Below are 21,044 nucleotides of genomic sequence, written 5' to 3' on the forward strand. Positions count from 1 at the left end.
GATCGGGGCTGGTAGGCGAATATATATAATATATGTGCGCGGAAAGATTCGGGCAACGGAAGGAGGTTGCTTGTTCCGTGTCGCAGTGGGAGGTTCCACAATATATGGATCGTTTGAGTCGCATTAGGGGCCCCTTTTCACGTGCGCCAGTCGGTCCGGGGCGGTTCCGCTCCGTCAAACGAGGGAAAACGTCGCAAACGGAATTAAATAACTAGCAGAGCGTACGATAGAGTATTACATACTATACAGCTCACAGATCCTCCCTGCGATGAGCGCGATTCATCTTTTCCTCTTACTTCCCAGTACAGGTATGCTGTCTTTGCCCCTCCGCGTCCTTAGCGGAATGGGAAACGCATCGCTATCATCGTCGTCGTCCCCCGCTAAGAGTGCAGCCTCGACAGCTCGTGGACTATCGGTCTCATCTTCCTCGTAAGGATCCTCCCCGCGGATTCCGCTGGTGTTGGGTCCAATCGTCTCCGGCCCGCTCACCTCTTGTCCCGATCCGAATACCTCTTCCCGGTCGCCATAGTCATCTTCTTGATATTCTCTGGCGTGGGCTTGGGCGAGCGCTGCAGCTATCTCGGTGCTTATGCTAGCTATTTGAGCGGCTAGAGGCGCCTGGGCTTGTATAGTCGGCGGATGCCCGGGGTGCAGCAAGGCCGAGATGCTTCGCATGGATTCCTCTAAATCGTGGGTGTCCTCGCCCACCTTTCGCTTTTTTGATTTAAAGCTATATCGCCTAGGTAAAATGGTGAGACCAGAGGGTGGGTTCAGAGGTCCGAGGTACTGACACGTTAGGATCCGGTGCCCAGTTAGGATCATGAATTCTCATGTGCTGGGTTAGGGTTGTACGTCTCGTGAACGTCTTTTCGCAGCCAGCATTATCGCATTTATAAGGTCGCTTGCCGGTGTGGGTCCTGCGATGACGCGCAAGGCTGCTGGAGTCGCCAAACGTTCTACCGCATCCGGGATATTCACAGCAGTGGGGTTTTTCGCCGGTATGTACTCGGGAGTGGACGTGCAAAGCTGACCGCTGGAAAAGAAATGCGTTAGTCAACACTAGGCGTGAAAGGGCTACCATACCTGTATAAATGTCTTCCCGCACCCGTCAAATGAACATATAAAGGGACGTTCACCCGTGTGTATCCGCTGATGCCGTGCTAAATCGCTGCGGCGAGTGAAGGTCTTCGAGCAGTCTTCATAATTGCAGATATGAGAGTGCGACGGGGCAGACTCTTGACCTTTCTTTTTGCGAACCCTCTTCGGTGGCGCAGATGTCGAGGGAAGAGAAGAGGTCGAGGCGACGGGCGCCGCAGGGGGACGATTCGAGGGTGATAGAACGACTTGACCAGGGGAAGAAGTTGATGCTTCGGGAGGTTGGCTGTGGGGTACGACAGGTGATGAGTCAGGTGTTTGTGACTCAGTTGCAAACGGTGTGGACAGGTGCTGGAAGATATCGTTTATGTCAGTCAGTTCGTCTCCTCCTGACGTTCGTATACCGGATCCGATGCTTGGACTTGCGGCTCGAGATGGAGTCGCCGAATCCCGTGTGTCACGCAGAGTTCTCCTCGTTTCTACTGCATTCCCATCATCACCGTCCGAGGTGTATAGATAACCTGAAGCATCTGGGCGGCTTCTGTTTTGGGCAGAATCGGATGTCGAGGACTCCTTTGCGGTGAGTGAGTGGAATGCGGGGGCGGAACGGGTGGGCCTAGGTTCATTCTCTCCACGAAGGGTGTCTTGACGGTGTGGGGGAAAGGTCGAGCCTTTCGCAAGGTCTTGGGCAGAACGGTCGGCTTCAGCTGCGTGGGCTTGCGCAGCATGGAGCATTGCAGCTAGGCTGCCAATATTGAGTCCCAGAGAAGCGATTTGATCCTCAGCGTTGGGACTGTCCTCCCCAACCTCATTATCTGAGCTAAGGCTGGCCTGGCGTTGCTGAGCGGCTGCGTGAAGGAGTGCTGCAGACGCGGCAGTCGCGTTTTGGTTCAGCAACGTGGCTATTTCGCGTTCTAGGACTTCTACAGAGAAGTTTGTGACGCTGCTGAACCTATCTGGGGAAGGGGAAGAATCACTATAACCATTGTGCAAGTTGGTGGAAGAGGAATGATCGACGTGTAAATGGGGAGAGCTTGTTCCTTGGTCATGGTCATCCATAGTCTCGTCATGGACAACATCTGAGAGGTTCAGAAGGGGTTCTTCGTGGTCGTCGTCCATATTGTTCGGTTTCCTGTAGTATCGCAAATCTTTGAGGTGTCCTGATTGATCAGACTCGGGCGCAGTAGTAAGATTTGACGAGACCACTGACACCTTAAGACGCTACAGCTCCCTGTATCGACTTGGACGGGGACGGACGCGTGTAGATGGTGGTTCGGAATGAAGCCACTTGGTGGATGATTGGAACGCCGAATCGGGCAAAGTCACGCTTCTCCGCCCAATCAGGCAGACGAGGATTTGGGGTCCGTCGACAGCGTGGAACGTGGACCCCTTACAACTTACTCTTGGCTTTCATGGTCAGGACCTGCGCTCACTGTGCACCATGGCCCCCCACTTCGATTCTACAAAGGTTGATTTGAAACCGAGACGCCATCACGGTTATGCCGTCGTACTCTTCATATTTGGGACGCTGTTCCCCCCACTTGGTAGGGCTGATCTCAATGTCGTAAACGTTCCAGCCTGCTCATGACTTCGAATCTCCCAGCTGTCGCCGCAAGGTTCGGTATAGGCAAAGATTTCTGGTTGAATTTGCTTCTAACTATATGTGGCTACATCCCTGGTACGAGGTTATGACATGTCATGTCGGAGACGCAAGTTGCTTAATCGATGCAGGGCATGGCCATAACTTTTACATTCAGGTAAGTCGAGAAAGCCTCCCGTTGTCGGCTCATCTTCTTACCCAGGAGTTAGAATATTCGAAACAACAAAAACCATGCACGGACCCCAAAGTGGGCCCAGCGATACGGCCTCGTCGACACGTCCGAGATCAAACGCAAGGAGAGAAAGTCGCAATGGGCTAATCGATACAATGACCGTTTGCCTGAATCTACGTACGAAGGGCAACCACTAGAAGAAGGAGAGGTCGCTGGATCTAGCACGAGTTTGCCAGCAGATGCCCAGCGGCAGTCGGGCAAGAAGCAAGCCAATGGAGACCTATGGCGTCCAGAAGATGAATCCTACTACAATGCAGAGCAGGACAACAACTCTACTCGCTCCTCGGGGCGATGGCACTTTCCTGCCAACTTCGACGACGCAATTGCAGACGAGCCTATCAAGAAGAACAAGAAGAAGAAAAAGGACAAGAAGGATAGATGGGCCAGGACAGAGGATGCATACTCGCTATCGGAGCAGACTTCGAAGCGTAAAAAGTCGAAGAAGAAGCGGTCGTCTGCTGTCGGAGATGGGGCGGCTAGCACATATTCCAACAGCTCGACGACAGAGTTCCCGGAAGATCCAGAAGGCGGACTTTATGCGCCAAGGCCAGACAGAGCGAAAGACACGACTTCACCGAAAGAGAATGGTCAGGCCACGGATGATACGCTCTTCACCCATCAGTTCTGAATATCCTTCCTCTGGTTTCCGTTCAAGCAAGACACCGACCTTGGCCATTGGTCCACTTACTACATGCTACTGCAGCGAGCTTTCAGCTTTCGTCTATCGTATGCGTATCCTCCAGGCGCGATCATTATATCTTTCGTTCTACCGTTGGTTTCCACGACTAATTCTTCTCCACGTGTTACATTACTGAGAAATGCCATATCGTTTCCAGCTTCCCGCCACCTGAGCGGCTTTAGTGCCTTGTGTACACAATTCCACCAAGATTTCCCGCCTTCCATACCTGCATGTGCTCATGGAAGTTATCAATCATATTCTCATTGGACCTCGCTTCTATGCATCACACTGTACCCACGGCTAAGATAACCATGGTTTAAAAGGCCTTGCCACAAGGGGGCTTACGCCGTAAGCATGCTGGCAGGTTTGTTGTCAGTGCTAATCGCATTCGCGGCGTCTTTGGCGCAAGCCACTGTCCTTAGGAACTTCCAGGTTGCACAACCAGTACCAGTACCTCAGGACGTGAAGAGCTGTACAATCCAAGTTCTGCAGTGAGTGCAGTTAGTGCCGAGAGGTTAGCTCATATAACGTTCCATTGCGCGATCAAGACGAGACTTTGCCTTCTCTTTTGGCCTGTGAGTCACTGGATAAGAACGGGAGTCGATATTGACATGATTGATCTTCTAGGGCGGAAGTTGTCCAATTGGTGTAGGTCATTCATAGCGCCAGTCGCCCCGAATGTCGATGACATACAACAACGTAGCCCTCCCACCGATTGCGGTGCACCCGGTACCTGGTCAGCCATCACACTGAACTTCACAGTCACCTCCAATGGAACCCAATTCGACCGGCTAGGCATATTCACATTCCAAAATGTTGAGAGTAAGCACGGTCCCGACTGTCTATTATAGCCTAACGCTTACATTATTCTTATCAATTCGTAATCACGCAGTCTGGCGTACATCGACGCCTGAGCCCGTGCGAGGTGACGGTATCATCTGGACGTATATCAAGGATATTACGCATTATGCGCCGCTTTTCCGGAAACCCGGGACATTCATTTTGCAATTGGATAACTTGATACAGGACAATCTTGACGGCGTGTATGCAAGTGCGCAGTTCAGCTGTGTTGGTTCTCAGTGTTATGACTGACAATACCTCTAGCGATCTTACATGCGACGTTCCATGCTCCAACCACTAAGAAACAACGACGCAAACAGGCGGATGTGATCCTTCCATTGTCGACGATGCGGAACGATACCGGCAACGATGCCTCCGTTCCGCCTGGGTTTTCGGTGAATTCTTCTTCCGAACTTGGACCACAGCACTAGCTGAGCCCTGGTAGACTAACGTCACTTTCCCGACGAACACTATTAAAGTGTTTGCAGAGTTATATGCTTCGGGCAATGGTCAAGAAGAGTCTTGGGTATGTGCACTCTACGGTGCTCATGCATTATGTCTATCTGATACAACTCGACCGTGCCAAAGTACTTCAATGTACCAAATCGATTCTTCTCCAACATCCCCCCAGATATAACTTTCGGCAACGGCCCATTCCGGGAAGTTAGGTTGCTGATCGACGAACGCGTCGCTGGTGTTGCCTTTCCATACGCAACGATCTTCACAGGAGGGTTTGTTCCCTCAGTATGGAGGTAAGTACGACTACATTGCCGATGTCAACGCATCTCAATGCGGAAGGCAGGCCCATCTCTGCGTATGGCGCTCTCGACCTCCCGACTTATTTCATTGACGTTACGCCCTTCGTGCCTCTGCTTGCTGACGGAAAATCCCACAACTTCACCATTGACGTGGTCTCTGCCGAAGCGAATCACTCAACCCTACAAAATTGGTTCGTCTCTGGAGCGCTCTACGTCGTAACTGATTCCTCCACCCGGCCGACAATAGGCAAGATAGTCTCGTACGACGTCAGCCCGTTTGCTCAGTCCGCCACAAAGGGGAGCATAGGAGACATAGGAGAGGTAGAATTCATTTTGAAGGCCAGTCGAAGGCTTCGAATCGAATCGGAGATCGTGAGTGGCAGTGGTGTCAAGTCGCACATCGTGTGGTCACAGAGCCTCGCGTATTCCAATTCTCAAACATATCGGGTGAATGGAACCGTGCAGGTGAGGACATAGATGAGTCATGATACGACGATGGAATTCACTAAGGCAAGTTTTTGCAGTCACTGCAGCAAAGTTCGACGGGAAGAATCACCTCTTCTCACGATGGAGTCCCAGTTGTTAGAGATGTTTTTTCCTATCCGCTGGACATAAACTTCAAATACCTCACCCCCGACCTACAACATTGTGGGTGTGCTTTATTTCGTCGTTTGTATACTCTCTCATCGTCTTCCCAGGGAATTTCTCCATTGACCACACGTACGACCGATCTGTCTCACCTAACCCATTCATGATCACTTCCAAAATACATTCCCGACAAGAGGGAGGTGAGTTCAAGTTGTCATTGCTTAGCACGGAAAGGCGATGTTGAGCCATTATGCAGCTGGTTTCTACAACCTTGCTGCTACAGGTAACTTTGGAAATGGGACAAACTCCAACAATTTCGCCTACGAAGACGCCAATGGGAACACATATACCAGACAGGTCAACGTTGCCTTCAATAACATTACTTTGGATCGAATAGGTGGATCTTTAGCGTCAATTAGTACTTAGGCGCTGAAAAATCGATGATCTTTAGTTTACGTCTGCTGTGGTTGAACAGTGTACACCAGCTACAGCTGGCAATGAGCTTGCCGAGTTGACCAGTTGACGACTAGAACAATAGAAGTTTAAGGTGAGACTCACCGAGCGCATGGTCGACGGCAACTGATTCCCACATCGACGATAACGAACGCTTCCTTCCTCATGGATTCACATAAATAGTCGACATGGTTGTGCTTTTGCCGACCCCCCATTCTCTTGCCTTTCCCCTTGTGAACTGGGTGGAGATGCTGCTACAAACTTTGCTACTTGTCCCAAGCTTCTTCCTTACTATCTTTTCGAATGCAGCGGTACTAGTTGACTTTCAAGTCGCCAATCCTCCACCCGTGCCCCAGGGTACAAAGCAATGTACCATACAGATATTACAGTAAGTTTACTGACTGTACACAGTATAATCCCAAGATACTTATATAGTGTCTCGCAGACGAGACTTCGCGTTCTCTTTTGGATTGTGCGTTCTCCGGTCACCGTTGTCTAGTGATTCCACTCAACTGGATTCTTTCGTAGGTCTGAAATTGTGCAATACGCGTAATCATGCCACCATCTTCCGTGTTCTCAGGCTGATGAACTAGACAGACCTCCCACGGACTGTGGGGAACCGGGCTCTTGGGCTGGTATTACTCTGAACTTTACCGTGACTTCCAATGGGACTCAATTCGACCGACTCGGCATATTCACGTTCCAAAATGTCGAGAGTACGAGTGGACTCAGGTACCTCCCAATGCTCAACTAACCTAGTATCGAAATAGTTTGGCGCACATCGACCCCCGAACCGACTCGCGGGGATGGTATAATTTGGACCTATGTGAAAGATGTTACGCGATATACACCTCTCTTTGCGAAGAGTGGAACCTTCATATTGCAGTTGGATAATCTGATCCAAACAGGCCTCGATGGTGTTTACTCTAGTACGCTTTTCCTTCACACACTTCCATAGTTAAATCGATCCAGAAGTCGTACTCACCTTCGATTCGAATAGCCGTACTTCACGCCACCTTCCATGCTTCCTCTCCTACCCACCCCCCAGCGCCACAGGCAAACACCATTATCCCGTTGTCTACGTTGGCTAATGACACAGGAAACGACGCCTCAGTTCCTCCGGGATTCTCTGTAAGTCTACCTTGAGAATTACAGAGAAACATTCGAATGTGATTGATAGATCAATGTTACGTTACCTCGAAATGCTGTCGAAGTATACGCCGAGCTGTACGCATCAGGGAATGGGAATGAAGAATTTTGGGTTAGTTTGTGCGTAATCCTACGTATTTCCGGGCTGACGGCCTCCATACTTTAGTATTTCAACGTCCCCAACCAGTTTTTATTTGCCCTACCCGCCGGGTTCGCCCTGGGCCAAGGTCCATTCCGAGAAGTGAGATTACTCGTCGATGGACAAGTGGCTGGTGTCGCGTTCCCATATGCCACAATATTCACCGGAGGAATCGTCCCAACCGCATGGAGACCCATAACGTCCTATGGGGCGATCGACTTGCCGACATGCTTCCTAGACCTAACGCCTTTCGCTCCAATACTGTCTGATGGTCAGCCACACAATATCACTCTCGACGTGGCCTCTGCAGACCCCGACCGAACGACACTGCAGAATTGGTTCGTGTCGGGGCTGCTCCAGGTCGTTACCGACTCTTCTTCCAAGCCCACGACCGGACGCATCACTTCGTATTCGGCGGACTCGTTCGCCGAAGTCTCGAATGACGCGTCTATAGCATCGAACCGCGACACGGTCATCACCGTCAAGGCTACGAGAAACATCCATATCGAGGCTGATGTCACCAGTGGAAGCGGGAAAACCAAACATGTTGTCTTTAGCCAAAATCTAAGTTATTCCAACGTGCAGACTTATCTCAACAATTTCAACATTCAGGTAACGTACCTTCATCAATAAACCGAAAAGCCCTCCTCATTTCGCAACAGAATGTATTCCAAACTGCGACCGGAGCCGTTGTTTCAACACATAACCAAGTCCAGAAAGTAGTCGACACCTTTTCCTACCCTTTAGGTATAAACATCACCAACATTACACCCGATGGGAGAAGTTGTGAGTACACAAGCGTCTATTGGTGGGACAATTACTCACTCGGCTTTTCAGTCAAATCGGTGTTCGACCATTCATATGATCGGGTACTCTTACCTGCACCATTCATTTTGGGCTCAACAATACGCGAACACCAGTTAGCGGGTGCGTCCTCCTACCAAAATTTCTACTGCCGTTGATATACTAAACCGATCAATTCAGACGGGTTCTTCAATGTAGCACCAACTGGCAACACTGGCAACGGGACAAGCCAGAATCAGCTCAGCTACGTTGACTTGTCGGGGAACACTTACAGCAGAGAAGTGAACGCGGCATTGAACATCATCACGCTGGATAAACAGAGTGGTTCGCTTGCTCCAGTGCAACAAACTTCGCTCCAGAAAGCGACGGTATCGCAGAAGGAGGCAACTTTCGGAAGCGTTAGGTTGCCTGGTGGTAAACGATTTGGTGTATGAGCCGCAAATTGATGAATACGTGATGTGATGCCCGTTGAGAGGCCCATGAAACTATGATTACACCATCTAAAATCTATGGTACACCGAGTTAGGAATTAGATCTAGAATAAGCCGACAACTCTTCCTGTGTCAGGGTCAAGCCCAACTTCCCAAAAGCCTACGCGACATTTCGATGAGTTTCGGACATACTGCATTAGGGATGGCTAGACTTACCAGGACGTGTTCCGAGGCCAGGCATAGTTTGCATGTCACCAAGCAGAGGATATAGGAAGCCGGCTCCAGCTGTCAATCGAACAGCTCGGATGGGGACGGTGAAACCAGTAGGTACACCCTTCAATTTGGGATCGTGCGAGAAGGAGTATTGGGTCTTTGCCATACAAACTGAAGGGGCCGGCGTCTCAGATACTGTGCTCAACGATGAGAAGCGGCACTTACTGGGAAGGCCGCCATAACCCTGTCTAGTATATGTCGCGATCTGTTTCTGGGCAAGCTCGCTCAGCTCAATGCCATCAGCGCCGTAAATCTCCTTGCAGATGATGCTGATCTTCTCCTCGATGGGGAGGTCCAAATCATACAAGAACTTGAAGTCGGATGTACCTTCGCAAGTAGCGACAACAGCTTCAGCGAGAGCCCGAGCACCGGCACCACCCTCCGCCCAGTGGTTGCTGACTACAGCAGCATCGGCTCCAGCAGCTAGAGCCTCTTCGCGAATGAGGGCAAGTTCAGCAGGAGTATCGGATCTATTGTGCCAATTCAACTTTTTTGTGATTTGGCGAAGAACAAACAACACATACGAGAACTGGTTGATGGCAATAATGACCTTGACACCGAATTTGCGAGAGTTCTGGATATGCTTAGCGAGATTCTTACATCCCTCCTTCAACGTAACAAGATCCTCTTTGGTATACGTCTCGTGAAGAGGCTTTCCAGGGGAAACGTCGGGGCCGCCGCCATGCATCTTCAAGGCACGAGTAGTCGCGACAATGACGACGGCATCCGGGCTAAGACCACTAACGCGACACTTGATGTTGCAGAACTTCTCCATTCCCATGTCGGCGCCGAAGCCACCTTCCGTGAGGACATACCCCACACGATCAGGAGAATCGCCTTCTTCCGTCCCGGCAAGTTTCAGAGCTACACGATCGGCAAGGATAGAAGAGTTGCCGTGGGCGATGTTTGCGAAAGGACCGGCATGGACGAAGACAGGAGTGCCCTATACTCACCCCTGAGTTTCGTAGACATACATGAAAGGGGGGAAACTCTACCTGGAGCGTCTGCATAAGATTGGGTTTGATAGCATCTTTCATGAGGACGGCCAACGCGCCAGTGACGCCAACATCGTCAGCGGTGATCGGCTCTCCGCTCTTACTGGTTGCCACCACCATAGCCCCAAGTCGCTCCTGCATGTCTTGAAGACTGGTGGCCAAGGCCAAAACTGCCATACATTCACTGGCGACAGCAATGTCGAACCCAGTTTCACGTTCATGAGGTTGTTCGGTGGAGTTTTTGCCGATAACGATCTTCCTTAAGAAGCGGTCATTGGTGTCCAAAACTCGATTCCAAGTAATCGTGTCCAAGTCGACATCTAAACGAGCGAATCGTGTGATCTCTTCCGGTGTTAGATCGTTGGGATTGGTCTTGTCGATACCGAGTTTCTTCAAACGCTTAAACATAAGGGGCGCGAATTCGCGCTTTCCCTTCTTTGTGGGAACCAACCGACTGTACAGAGCCTGCGCTGATTGTCAGCCCGCGACACAAACCAAGGAGGAAATGTACACGCCTTATCAGACTGAGTAGCCTCATGGTAGATTCTCGCGTCCAAAGCAGCGGCTATACATAGGTTTGATTAGTTGATGAGTCCTGAAATTGAGCCCAGAGTAAGTTACCTAGAAGGTTGTTCGCAGCAGTGACAGCGTGGATATCACCGGTTAAATGGAGATTGAACTGGGCACCGTGGATTAGGATCATCGAGGGGTCGGAGTAGAGTAGCATTTACCTCGTCCATAGGGATGACCTGACTGTACCCGCCACCTGCAGCACCACCTTTGATACCGAAGGTAGGTCCTTGACTTGGCTGACGAACGCAAGCAAATGCTGGTCTACCGAGTTCCGCGCCTAAAGCCTGAGCCAAACCAATCGTCGTCGTAGATTTACCCTCGCCAAGGGGAGTGGGTGTGATGCTAGGGAGCGCGGTGAGGTTTGAACGTGATCAAGATAGATTCGCACATACCCGGCAACGATAATATACTTCCCATCTTTGCGATGCGCGAGGCGATCCAGAACGCTCAGCTCAATCTTGGCCTTGTATTTACCGTAGCTTTCCACTTCGTCGGGAAGCAAACCCAGCTCATTGGCCAATTGAGTGACAGGCTTTGGTGTTTGAGCCATAGCGATTTCGATGTCTGAGGGTACTTTCTCTAGGATGTTAAGCTTCAAAGGCTTGAGGACGCGGTTTCTGGAACTCTCCCATTGCCGTTGGGCGGCCTTGAACGTGTTCTCCATGAGCATTGCAACAGTCATTGGGCCTACACCTCCGGGAACGGGAGTAATGTGTGATGCAACTTTGTATGCAGACTCGAACTCGACATCACCGACCAGACGTTGACCTGATTTCTTGGTGGCATCTATATGCGGTTAGGTATGGTGACGAGGTCTCGCAACGTGTAGCTCACCTGGGACGAAATTGATTCCGACATCAATAACCGATGCTCCTGGTTTCAACCAGGAACCCTGAACGAACTCAGCCCGACCGATTGCAGCGACGACAACGTCTGCGGTCTTGACGATGCCTTCAATGTCTTTGGTACGGCTGTGGCATTGGGTCACTGTGGCGTCCTTGTTGCGAAGCATGGATGCAACTGGGCTGCCGACGATATCGCTGCGACCGAGGACTACAGCATGTGCGCCGGACAACGATTTCCCTGTCTCCTCGAGTAATCTTATCACAGCCGCGGGAGTACAAGGTGAGAACAACGGATCAGAAGCCTTGGATGAGAGGTGGCCGATGTTGTACGCATGAAAACTTTGAGATCGTCAATGAGCAAGCAACGCAGCGACGATCGTGTGACGCACCCGTCAACATCCTTCTCCGGACTAATGGATTCCGTAACGGTACGCTCACCCTGAGCGTCGATATGTTGGCCGAGGGGAAGTTGTACCAAAATACCACTGATCGCTTCGTTGGCGTTGAGTTTCTGGACGATTTCGACGATTTCTTCCACGGTGGATTCCGCCGGCACGGACACATGATTGAAGGAGATACCAACTTCCTCTGCAGCCTTCGCTTTCATACGAACATACGTCGAGGAATCGGGGCGAGCGCCGGCCTGCACGACCGCGAGTTGAGGCCTGAATCGAGGGAACGTGCTTTGAATGGACCTGATACGGCCTCCGACTTCATCGCGTATTGATCTGTAATGGATTCGTGAGGTTTAGCAAAAAATACGGGATGGGCGCGACTCACTTTGCAATTGCGTTGCCGTCCAAGATGGTAGCCATGTGAGAAGGTGGGTAGCCGTCGTTGGGCATGACAGTATAAAACCGTAAAGGGGCGAAAATGCGGTTCCAGTGACCACGCATCTGGCCGGTAATTTGTATATGGAAACGGGACCCACGTTATTTATCTCAAGGGGGGACGAGTAAAGGAGCGTCGCCGTCAATGCGAAGAAGGCGTGGAGGTTGGCGTGGTGAGAGTGGATGTCAGGAAGGGACGGGGTTGATATAGAGGACCTGCCAGCGACGCATCTCACCAAAATTTCAGTCATTTCAAGTCCATGGCTTTTCCTCGCTCAATGGAGCCCCTGAGCGATCCTCTCACGCTGCAGCTTCACCGAAAAATTTGGCGCGGATGTGCACGGGATCGCACCCTCAGCGTATTTCCCAACCGTCTCCACCTCCACCTCTTCTCTCCAAATGGCTTCAGTTCAGGCTCTCCAGGTCTTCCGTCAGTCGTGCAGGGCGCAGACGACCTTCACCAGTCGTTGGGCAGCGCGACGAACGATACCGCTTGCAGCTAGACGGCATTACTCAGCCGAAGCCACGGAACCCTCTGCAGAAACCAAGCAGAGTGAGACGAAGGGCGAAAAGTCCGCTGAGACTCCTCCAAATCCCCTGGAGGAAAAGCTCAAGGCAAAAGAAAATGAAGTCGCTGATTTGACCGTGCGGATTCTTCGTATTTTCTTCGACCGTCCCGAACTGACGCATACCCCGTTTTCAGAGTCGACTACGCTATCTCCAAGCCGATTTCTTGAACCTGCAGCGGAATGCAGCGCGAGAGAAGGAGCAGACGCGTGACTTTGCCATCACTCGCTTCGCTTCAGACCTTCTTGAGACCGTAGACGTGCTCTCAATGGCTCTGAAGTCGATTCCTCCATCCGCCTTATCACCCCCAGAAGCCTCCTCCGAGTCACCCGCTTCCGAATCGACTTCTTCCTCGACGTCGAATTCAAAATCGGCCCTGGAGTATCTTCGCGAGCTACACCAGGGAGTCGAGATAACCCAGCGGCAGCTACTGCAAACGCTTTTCAAATACCACGTCAAGCCGTTTGACCCCACTGGCGACCAATTCGACCCGAACCTGCATGAAGCACTGTATCAGGCTCCGATACCCGGGAAAGAGCCTGGCAGTGTGATTGACTGTCAAAAGATGGGATACATGATTAAGGACCGTGTGCTCCGTGCGGCGCAAGTGGGTGTCGCTCAGGATACGCAGTCATAGTCTTAATGGTGGTGGGTGTCGGTGGAGCTGAGGATATTTCCTCTTTACGCGCGGGTGTGTATATGGATCCCGTTGGTCCTCCGGACTATTTGCATAGAACGTTACCCTAATTCCTATAATTAACGAATCTCTACTCCGAACGCATCCTTCAGCCTTGACACGACCAAAGATTGGATTTCGTTGACTTCCTCGTTCGACAGCGATCTGTTTTATGTTTTAGCACTCCACGTTTCGCTTAGGCATTCATAGATATACCTGTCCATAGAGCGGTAGTTTATACGATAGCACAGACTTGTACGATTGGTTTTGGGATGAACAAAACGATCCACCTTGGGTCGACATAATCAGCATCTCTGAATTTGACTCGGGCTTCGACGAAAACGTACGGTCTTCACATCTTCAACCAGGTCTCCAGTCACGTCCCGAATAAGGTCACAGAAGTCATTCTCATGAAGATTCGCCTCCTGCGGTAGCCAGAAGCTGACGTCCTTGAAACACGACGGGTACTTGGAATAGGGCTTGAATGTCGTAATGGCACCTTGTTGGAATTGCGAAAGGAACCGCTCGTCCTTGGACCAGAATAACCGAATATCGGGAATGGAGTATAGAATCATCGCAATGCGTTCTAACCCGAGGCCAAATGCCCAACCGAGCTTATTTGGAACCTCTGAAAGTGGGTCAGCGGAGGATAGATAAGAAATGTGCTACAACTGACTGGCAGTATCCAGCGTAGCTTGCCTAACCACGCCAGAACCTAAAATTTCGAGCCACTTTCCCCGAAAGAACACCTCCACTTCGAAGCTTGGACTTGTGAACGGGAAGTACGCTTCAATCCACCGAACCCGGAGTGGTTCTGTACGATTGGACGTCCCAAAGAGCGTCAGCATAAGAGCATTCAACGACAATTTCAGATTCTTCGCCACCAGCTCGGAATGTAGGGGATTATGTTCAGGTTGATTGGGATTTGTTGGTGCAAGGTGCGGAACATCTTCAATAACTATGTTCGACCTTGCCAAATGGTATGACAAACGCTCGTTGTCCTCCTCCACCTCTTTCATGCCGGTCGGCGTGGCGTCGAATATCCGAGCTCCCTCCATCTGATGGAAGACCGGATAATGCGAACCATCTATCTCGTCGCGCCGATATACGTCCGCCGTGAGCAGCCATTTGGTTTCGCCCTTGCCGAATACCTCCACTTCGTGTGCGGATGTATGTGTTCGAAGCATCAGGTCCTTGTTGACATAGTAGCTGTCCGTCACAGAGCGTCCAGGATGATCTTTCGGGAAAGACAATTCGTCAAAGTTTTTGAAGGGAGTGACCAAGGGAGAGAAGGAGGATAGGTGAGTATAGTCCGCGTAGTGCCCTTCAATCAGTGCTCGGAGCGTGCTCAACGGGTGTCCGTGTTGAGTATGAAGTCGTTCGGATAATTTGGATATTATAGCTGGTGTTATGTTTGTGATCTCGTCCGTGGCGTATCGTTCGCCCAGAATATCGAGATGGGTAGACTGTCCTAGTGGACGAGACGGGTTAGAGGATTGGCAGAAACGGCGACGACCCAGCGCACGCCCGAGAACTGCGGGAGTCGACTCCGCGCGAGAGAGCCGGACGCTGCACGAAAGCATAGTCACGGTAAGGAAGTAAGTGTATTAGTTTAAGAACGCGACAATTCCGGCCGTAAGTGCATTGTTCTCACGATCAGAAAAGTTCGGGATGATTGTATGTATTTCACGGGATGTAAGTAAGGTGTCGCTAAATAGTACTCTACACTACTACTGTATTCGTAAGTTCGTCATCGTCGTGTTCCATCAGAGCATGAGTCCATCCCAAGATCAGTACCGTCAACGCGAATACAAAGAAAAAGGAAGGCAAGAAGTACAGGAGGGTTTAGTCGTTCGTGAACAGATAAAGCATAAGATATAAGAGAAAGGGCGAAGTCAAGAAGAAACAGGTCACCATCCACCAAACCAGCTCTTGGGAGGTCTTCGGGCTCCTCCCCTCGTCACAGTAACTGTGCGCATGGGCTTCTCTTCTTCCTCTTCCTCCTCAGGGCCAACCTCTTCAGTAATGATCTCCACTGAAGTGGTTCTTGGGCTCGACGACGTAGATGGTGAAGGGATGACAACAGGAGTAGGATTAGCTGCGCGACGAGTGTTGGCGGGGGCGGGCACAGTGACAGTTTGAGTTTGGACGACAGTTCTTGTTTCAGTTTCATAAGCAGTTTCGGACACGATCAACGGTGGAAGTTCTTGGAACTAAGAGTGAAGCAAAAAACAGTCGTTAGCATTGGGTTCGTAAATAATTAGGGGAGAAAAGGCGAAGACTGGAGATCGGAATCAAACTGCTATCACGTGTACGAAGACGCGAGATCGACTTTGAGCAGACGATCGATCACTTCATCGAGACTAAAACGGGACGCGTTCCAGGATTCCGATCTCCAGTTCCACGAGGACGAGGGGGACGAGATAAAAACAACCGTTGTCCCCCAAGCCCGGACGAAGGAGGGGGGAGGGCACGGAGGGGATTATACGGACTGTATATCATGTATGGTAGGATCCTCCTTCGTCTCAAAGCTCTGAACGGCGCGGAAGAGGCGGTGGTGGTACCTTGGCTTGTCTGCGCTTCGCGCCCGGGGGTGGCTGCTCGTACACGTACTCTTCTTCGACAGCGGGGTCATTTCCTAGCGAACTGAAGTGACTGTCAGTGATAGTCTAGCTACGGTGAGGGAGAAACGGCACATACATGAGTTGCTCCATGATCCAGCTCTCGCGACGAGAGGCATCATGTTCGCGGCGGTTTACACTCTCTTCGCGTCTGCTGATCTCGCGCTCGCGCTCCGTAACCTTGAGCTCCCGATCGAGAATGTCCTCAACCCGTGGGCTACCCCAACCAGGGGGTGTCAACGAGTCTTCCTTGACGACTTCCTTGATGATGGTGGCAGCAGGTGCTGTTACCGTCTCAACAGTATGGGAGACTATGCAAGGGGGGCAAGCCGTAGGAGAAGGAATGACGCCACCTGGCGCCCCAATGAGAAGCTCAGCTTCACGGCGGGCAACTTCAGCCTCACGAACAGCAACAGTGCTTTCGCGAGCGAGGAGAGCTTTTGTTCGTTGTGGGGTCAGGTAGCTCAACAGCCCAGTGGCATGGGGATCAGCCGGATCGGCACCTGCTGCTGCACTAGGTGTGGGTCTTGAGGTCAAATTTGAGGGGAGCGATAACATGACCGATAAAACGGCCAAGACGAGTGACAAGACGAGGAGAAGTGTTGTGGACGAAATGGTCCTATGGTGGTGGTGATGAGAGCGCTCACGCTCACGTTCACTGCGATGATGGCGCTCGCCGTGATGAGACGAAGAAGGGTTGGCCATTCTGGCTTGCGTGTTGCTTACTGAACTTGAGGGCGACAGAGACGTCGCTGTCCGGGCGCGGAGGATCGACGTGGTGAAAATGGTGGGAGAGGATGAAAACGCGCGTGGACTATTGGCAAAACAAAGTGAATGATGTTTTGAGGATTTTACGGCGAGGGTAGCACTTGGGAGGAGGGAGAACGATGGGGGGATGAAGAAAAGAGGGAAACCAACTTGAACCAACCTTTTATTTCCCTTTTCAGATAATGAACCGGAGCCAAACATCCCATAACAACACGTGCCCTCAGCATTGCGACAGGGTCGAACAAGCGCCGAGCCATTGTTTCCGCTGTCACATGACCATTGTCCTCCGAATCAGGTGATTCGAAGCGTATCGCGTTTCTGATACACGACTGCAACTCATTCTTCGACGTCGACCACATGGCTCTTCGTCGTTTTGCTCAGACAAACCACGCTTCCACCGCAGATGGCTCTCCTCGTCCCAAATCCTCTGCGTTTGCTTCCCCTGCGGGCTCTCCGCAAGGCCTTCCGACGACACCGCGCAATCGTCTGAGCTTTGGACTGCACCGTTCCCCTGCAGATACACCATCTATTTCATCTTCAGTCCCCTTCGACTGGGAAGCAGCACGCGCTCTTAAACCCCCACCATACGCTTCGCCGAGAGCAAGAGCTAACGGACGCGACAGTCTTGCACCAGGCAATGGACCTAAACAGCCGATAAAACGAGTAGTCAAGAAGAAAGGCCTTTGGGAACGGTCAGTAATCCTCAACATCTCGTAATAATGAAGCTCATAAATCTCTCAGTGTGACTTTGATTCCGTCTCAAATAGCTCTCGAGATCTCTCTCTTCCCAAGCAACGTGCCTCTGCCAGAACCTAAAACCTCCGCCTATATATTGGGTGGCCTCATGCACTTCACTCATCTGTGCACGCGTATCAGTGCAGTTCGAAAAGTCCCCGACTCGGAACAAGGATACGAGGATATGTATTATGAAACTGAAGGCACCCCTTGGTTCGATTGGGTGAGTGTAGAGCATCCTATCCAATCGCTACCTGACCTGACGTATACGAAGACTATGCCCATGACACTCCTTCTCATTGGCGCGTCAATCGGTAACGCTGTGTACCTCTTCAGTCGCATCCAAGTCTACCGCCTCCACCATCGCCCAGAGCCCGTTGGCTCTCCTAGTGCAAAGTTCGTGCCAGATGACGTTGACTTGGAACCATTAGTCCCTACCCCCCTTTCCACCCGCATCCTCTCTTTCCTATGGCGCGCCTTCGTTGCCTTCTGGCGCTTCCTGTTAGGATTGAAGCCACCAGTTACGTCAAGTACAACTCCGGGGAGCAGGGCCAGAGTGCAGCAGATGGAAGTATGGGCACCAGGGGATTTCGAGTTGATGCTGTTTAGCATATATTCCCCAGCCCATTCACTTCTATGGACGGCCACAACGACCTCAAACTGGATGATAATGCTGATTATTATGGGACTTCTTGGTCTTCAAGTGGGTCTACCACTACATTTTCCTTTGATGCGATACTCAACCATGCCATAAAGACCAATGTCCTGTTTTTGTCATATAAAACCCTGCTCAAAGATAAGGAGATCATATCCGCAGAGGTGATGAACGAGTACAACAAATTGGTATTGTTCGCTCCCTCTGTCCTTACGTGTGTGACTTACACAAATCACGTATAGTTCGTGTACCCTCGAGTCAACCCGATCCGCAAGGATGTCGCCGTCATGACACATCAGTCTGAGGTCGTTGATGTTTGGGAGGATCGGTGACCACGGTAGCGCACACACTGATGCCAGTCCCATATACTTCATTGACGCTTTAATGGCATAATTACGCACCCTGATATATAAGTTGAGATACGCTACAAATGAGTATTACTATTGGTGGGTGCGCGACACAAGCGAAGGCCCAAGACTTCGTCACGACTGCAAGATCTTCTTCTCTAACTGTCCTATCCCCATCCTCAAAAGCTCAAATCTCTTCCCAAATACCTGCTGCAATTCCTCGTTCCTCTGCTTCACCGCCCCTTCTACCGTCGTCTGCATTTTCTGTAATGAGGGGAGCACCTTCCGTCTGATGCTATCCTCTAACAACCCTTCGAGTGACTCGATGATTACTTCAGAATTCAGAGGGTAGGTGGGTACTGGAGGGAGATTCTGCGGTGGTGGTTGTGACATATGTGCGGCAAGAGCTGCCTGTATGGCTTGTATCTGAGCATGCTGATTGCTCTGGAATTCCTCCGCCTTGATGAGTCTCTGCTCCACCTATACATCAAGTGAGTCCCTTCGAACTGACAATTTACGGAGACGACTCGCATTATCTGGTTCAATCACTAGTTGGTGTAGCGTCTGCGCCAAATCTGTTATACCATTAGCAACGTCGTCTGCCCCCGAATCCAGTTCCGCTACGTGTTCCTTGAACTCTTCCAAGTCCCTAGCGGCCAGGTCCAATTTCTGTTCTACACCATCCAACTTCTCGCCCACGTCGTCCACCATCTTCTGACTAAGTAGTTCGTCTAGCCGATACTCCAAACGCGCGCCGAGATCATTGTCTACATCATTCGTGAGGGTCGACATGTCGTTCTCGAACGCGACGAGGCGGTCCTCAATGTTGGCGAGACGTTCTGAGAGAGAGTTGAGAGTAGCGGAGGAAGGCGAGGATGAGAGGCGCGGAGATGACGCTGTCCCTGAATGGTCGATACGTTCTTCGTCAGCATCTGACAGTCGCCGACGCTTCGCTGGCGGGCCACCGTTAGTGTCCACTCCATTTCGAGGTTGCAGAGGTGCAGGCCGGGGTTGTCGGCCGGAGATCCCTGAAGACATATCGGAGAGTAGAGCATGAATTTCAGCAGCTGTGCCTTTTAGTTCATCAATGTACTTGGACACATCTTGGGGAGACGTCCGGGCTTGTGGTTGCGGTTGCTGTACAGGCCATGTATCACTGCGAGCAAGCTTCTCAACCTCTTCTTGCACCTTTCGTTCTACCTCTTGCTTCCGCCTGGCCAACGCAGCGAGGCGATCCATGTGAGCAGTTCTGTCCCTCTCGGGCAACGTTTCAAAATGGGTGGTGTTCATTGTCTGGCGCATGGACCGCTCCTCGTCAGCAATCTTTGCTATTTCAGCTTGAAGGCGGACCGCTGTGGTGACAAGACTACAGAACTTTGCCTCAGATATTCGTTGAGTAACCAATAGTGCACTCACCTAATCCGCTCACTCCATACATTCACTTTCTCGTCCATCGACGGTGCCTTCTCAATAGGCTTTCTATGGCTTGTTGACGCGACCGGCATATCTGGTGGAGGGGGGGGAAGAGCAGGCATAGCGGGTGGGGATGATAGCCTCGGTTGTGTAGGGTTCTGGGTCCCTGTCCCTCTCTGTGAATTGTTCGGCGTGGGTGCATTGACCGAAATGGAGGACCGCCGACTGCCCTCATCCCGCGAATCTGACCTCTTTGACCCGTTCTCATAAGGCCTTGGCTCTCTGTCTCGCTCCCGCTCCCGCTCCCGCCAATGATCTCGTCCCTCCTTCGACCTACGCCGACGAGGAGGCGACGGTGAACGGGCACCGTAGCGCATGTTAGGCGGGTCGTGTCTTGAACTGAAAGATGACCTCCGGGGAGAAGCGTGTCCGGAGGCGGAGGAGTATAAGCCCCAATCCGGATCGTCTGGGTGCAGAAATCTGCAACTACGTTGCCGTGGACATGGAGGGTCCTTGGGTTCGCCATTTGAGTGGAAATTCTGGGCAAAATGAGCAACATTGTGGTATATAAATGTGATTTTAGGACATACACGGCAGCGTTTTGGGGCTTTTGGGAAGGCCATTATCGAATTAGCACTGAAAAGGGGTGCCACTGATCGAACACAGTGATGGACGACAGGAACCTTCAAACTTCAAGCCAGACGCTACAGGATGACTTGCGGATTATTGACGGGACGAAAGCCACGCCGGAAATGAAGGATATGTGTGTATTCTTCTGGAGAAGCTCCAACCTTCCACAGTTCGTCGACAACGGGGCAGGAATGGCGGCCTCGTGCCGCGAAGTTGCGATAGGGCGTCAGAGGCGAAAACGCATATCGCCCGGCTAGCTCAGTGGTCAGAGCTTCGTACTTATGAGGTTAACGTGATGCGAGGGTCACCAGTTCGATCCTGGTGCTGGGCACTTGCTTTTGCATCTTT

General features: G+C 51.4%; 9 protein-coding genes and 1 non-coding gene across 10 annotated transcripts; 5 read left to right on the forward strand and 5 right to left on the reverse strand.

Annotated features, from left to right (window-relative positions):
* Positions 1-279: 279 nt before the first annotated feature.
* Positions 280-2,214, reverse strand: PC9H_000844 (uncharacterized protein; the record flags this gene model as incomplete). The annotated part of the gene is made up of 3 exons (XM_036770498.1): positions 280-739; positions 792-1,033; positions 1,084-2,214. The coding sequence occupies 3 exons, from the start codon at positions 2,212-2,214 to the stop codon at positions 280-282; spliced, it is 1,833 nt and encodes a 610-aa protein (XP_036636343.1).
* Positions 2,215-2,536: 322 nt separating this feature from the next.
* Positions 2,537-3,555, forward strand: PC9H_000845 (uncharacterized protein; the record flags this gene model as incomplete). The annotated part of the gene is made up of 4 exons (XM_036770499.1): positions 2,537-2,639; positions 2,699-2,773; positions 2,827-2,852; positions 2,905-3,555. The coding sequence occupies 4 exons, from the start codon at positions 2,537-2,539 to the stop codon at positions 3,553-3,555; spliced, it is 855 nt and encodes a 284-aa protein (XP_036636344.1).
* A 405-nt stretch (positions 3,556-3,960) lies between these two features.
* On the forward strand, positions 3,961-8,771 carry PC9H_000846 (uncharacterized protein; the record flags this gene model as incomplete). Its single annotated transcript, XM_036770500.1, has 20 exons — positions 3,961-4,097; positions 4,259-4,428; positions 4,499-4,657; positions 4,711-4,841; positions 4,892-4,972; positions 5,035-5,198; positions 5,249-5,669; positions 5,729-5,852; positions 5,903-5,992; positions 6,049-6,189; positions 6,429-6,633; positions 6,691-6,717; positions 6,774-6,794; positions 6,843-6,961; positions 7,016-7,174; positions 7,246-7,376; positions 7,426-7,506; positions 7,561-8,112; positions 8,196-8,460; positions 8,518-8,771. 20 exons carry the CDS (start codon positions 3,961-3,963, stop codon positions 8,769-8,771), a joined length of 3,432 nt encoding a protein of 1,143 aa, XP_036636345.1.
* A 101-nt stretch (positions 8,772-8,872) lies between these two features.
* ADE3_1 (tetrahydrofolate synthase) lies at positions 8,873-12,350 on the reverse strand (the record flags this gene model as incomplete). The annotated part of the gene is made up of 12 exons (XM_036770501.1): positions 8,873-8,928; positions 8,985-9,152; positions 9,207-9,511; positions 9,566-9,984; positions 10,037-10,501; positions 10,552-10,601; positions 10,658-10,715; positions 10,768-10,951; positions 11,002-11,395; positions 11,444-11,793; positions 11,844-12,182; positions 12,235-12,350. The coding sequence occupies 12 exons, from the start codon at positions 12,348-12,350 to the stop codon at positions 8,873-8,875; spliced, it is 2,904 nt and encodes a 967-aa protein (XP_036636346.1).
* A 333-nt stretch (positions 12,351-12,683) lies between these two features.
* MGE1 (Mitochondrial matrix cochaperone) lies at positions 12,684-13,488 on the forward strand (the record flags this gene model as incomplete). Its single annotated transcript, XM_036770502.1, has 3 exons — positions 12,684-12,714; positions 12,784-12,929; positions 12,988-13,488. The coding sequence occupies 3 exons, from the start codon at positions 12,684-12,686 to the stop codon at positions 13,486-13,488; spliced, it is 678 nt and encodes a 225-aa protein (XP_036636347.1).
* Positions 13,489-13,607: 119 nt separating this feature from the next.
* Positions 13,608-15,110, reverse strand: PC9H_000849 (uncharacterized protein; the record flags this gene model as incomplete). The annotated part of the gene is made up of 5 exons (XM_036770503.1): positions 13,608-13,692; positions 13,744-13,817; positions 13,875-14,155; positions 14,204-14,998; positions 15,053-15,110. The coding sequence occupies 5 exons, from the start codon at positions 15,108-15,110 to the stop codon at positions 13,608-13,610; spliced, it is 1,293 nt and encodes a 430-aa protein (XP_036636348.1).
* A 327-nt stretch (positions 15,111-15,437) lies between these two features.
* PC9H_000850 (uncharacterized protein) lies at positions 15,438-16,853 on the reverse strand (the record flags this gene model as incomplete). The annotated part of the gene is made up of 3 exons (XM_036770504.1): positions 15,438-15,740; positions 16,092-16,173; positions 16,228-16,853. 3 exons carry the CDS (start codon positions 16,851-16,853, stop codon positions 15,438-15,440), a joined length of 1,011 nt encoding a protein of 336 aa, XP_036636349.1.
* Positions 16,854-17,273: 420 nt separating this feature from the next.
* On the forward strand, positions 17,274-18,638 carry PC9H_000851 (uncharacterized protein; the record flags this gene model as incomplete). Its single annotated transcript, XM_036770505.1, has 5 exons — positions 17,274-17,608; positions 17,658-17,874; positions 17,926-18,354; positions 18,408-18,494; positions 18,549-18,638. The coding sequence occupies 5 exons, from the start codon at positions 17,274-17,276 to the stop codon at positions 18,636-18,638; spliced, it is 1,158 nt and encodes a 385-aa protein (XP_036636350.1).
* Positions 18,639-18,788: 150 nt separating this feature from the next.
* Positions 18,789-20,689, reverse strand: PC9H_000852 (uncharacterized protein; the record flags this gene model as incomplete). Its single annotated transcript, XM_036770506.1, has 4 exons — positions 18,789-19,133; positions 19,203-20,019; positions 20,070-20,605; positions 20,657-20,689. 4 exons carry the CDS (start codon positions 20,687-20,689, stop codon positions 18,789-18,791), a joined length of 1,731 nt encoding a protein of 576 aa, XP_036636351.1.
* A 254-nt stretch (positions 20,690-20,943) lies between these two features.
* PC9H_000853 lies at positions 20,944-21,027 on the forward strand. The gene has a single exon. It is a non-coding gene; the product is annotated as a tRNA-Ile (tRNA).
* Positions 21,028-21,044: the final 17 nt, after the last annotated feature.

This window comes from Pleurotus ostreatus (assembly GCF_014466165.1).
Source record: "Pleurotus ostreatus strain PC9 chromosome Unknown scaffold_1, whole genome shotgun sequence".
Taxonomy (NCBI): domain Eukaryota; kingdom Fungi; phylum Basidiomycota; class Agaricomycetes; order Agaricales; family Pleurotaceae; genus Pleurotus; species Pleurotus ostreatus.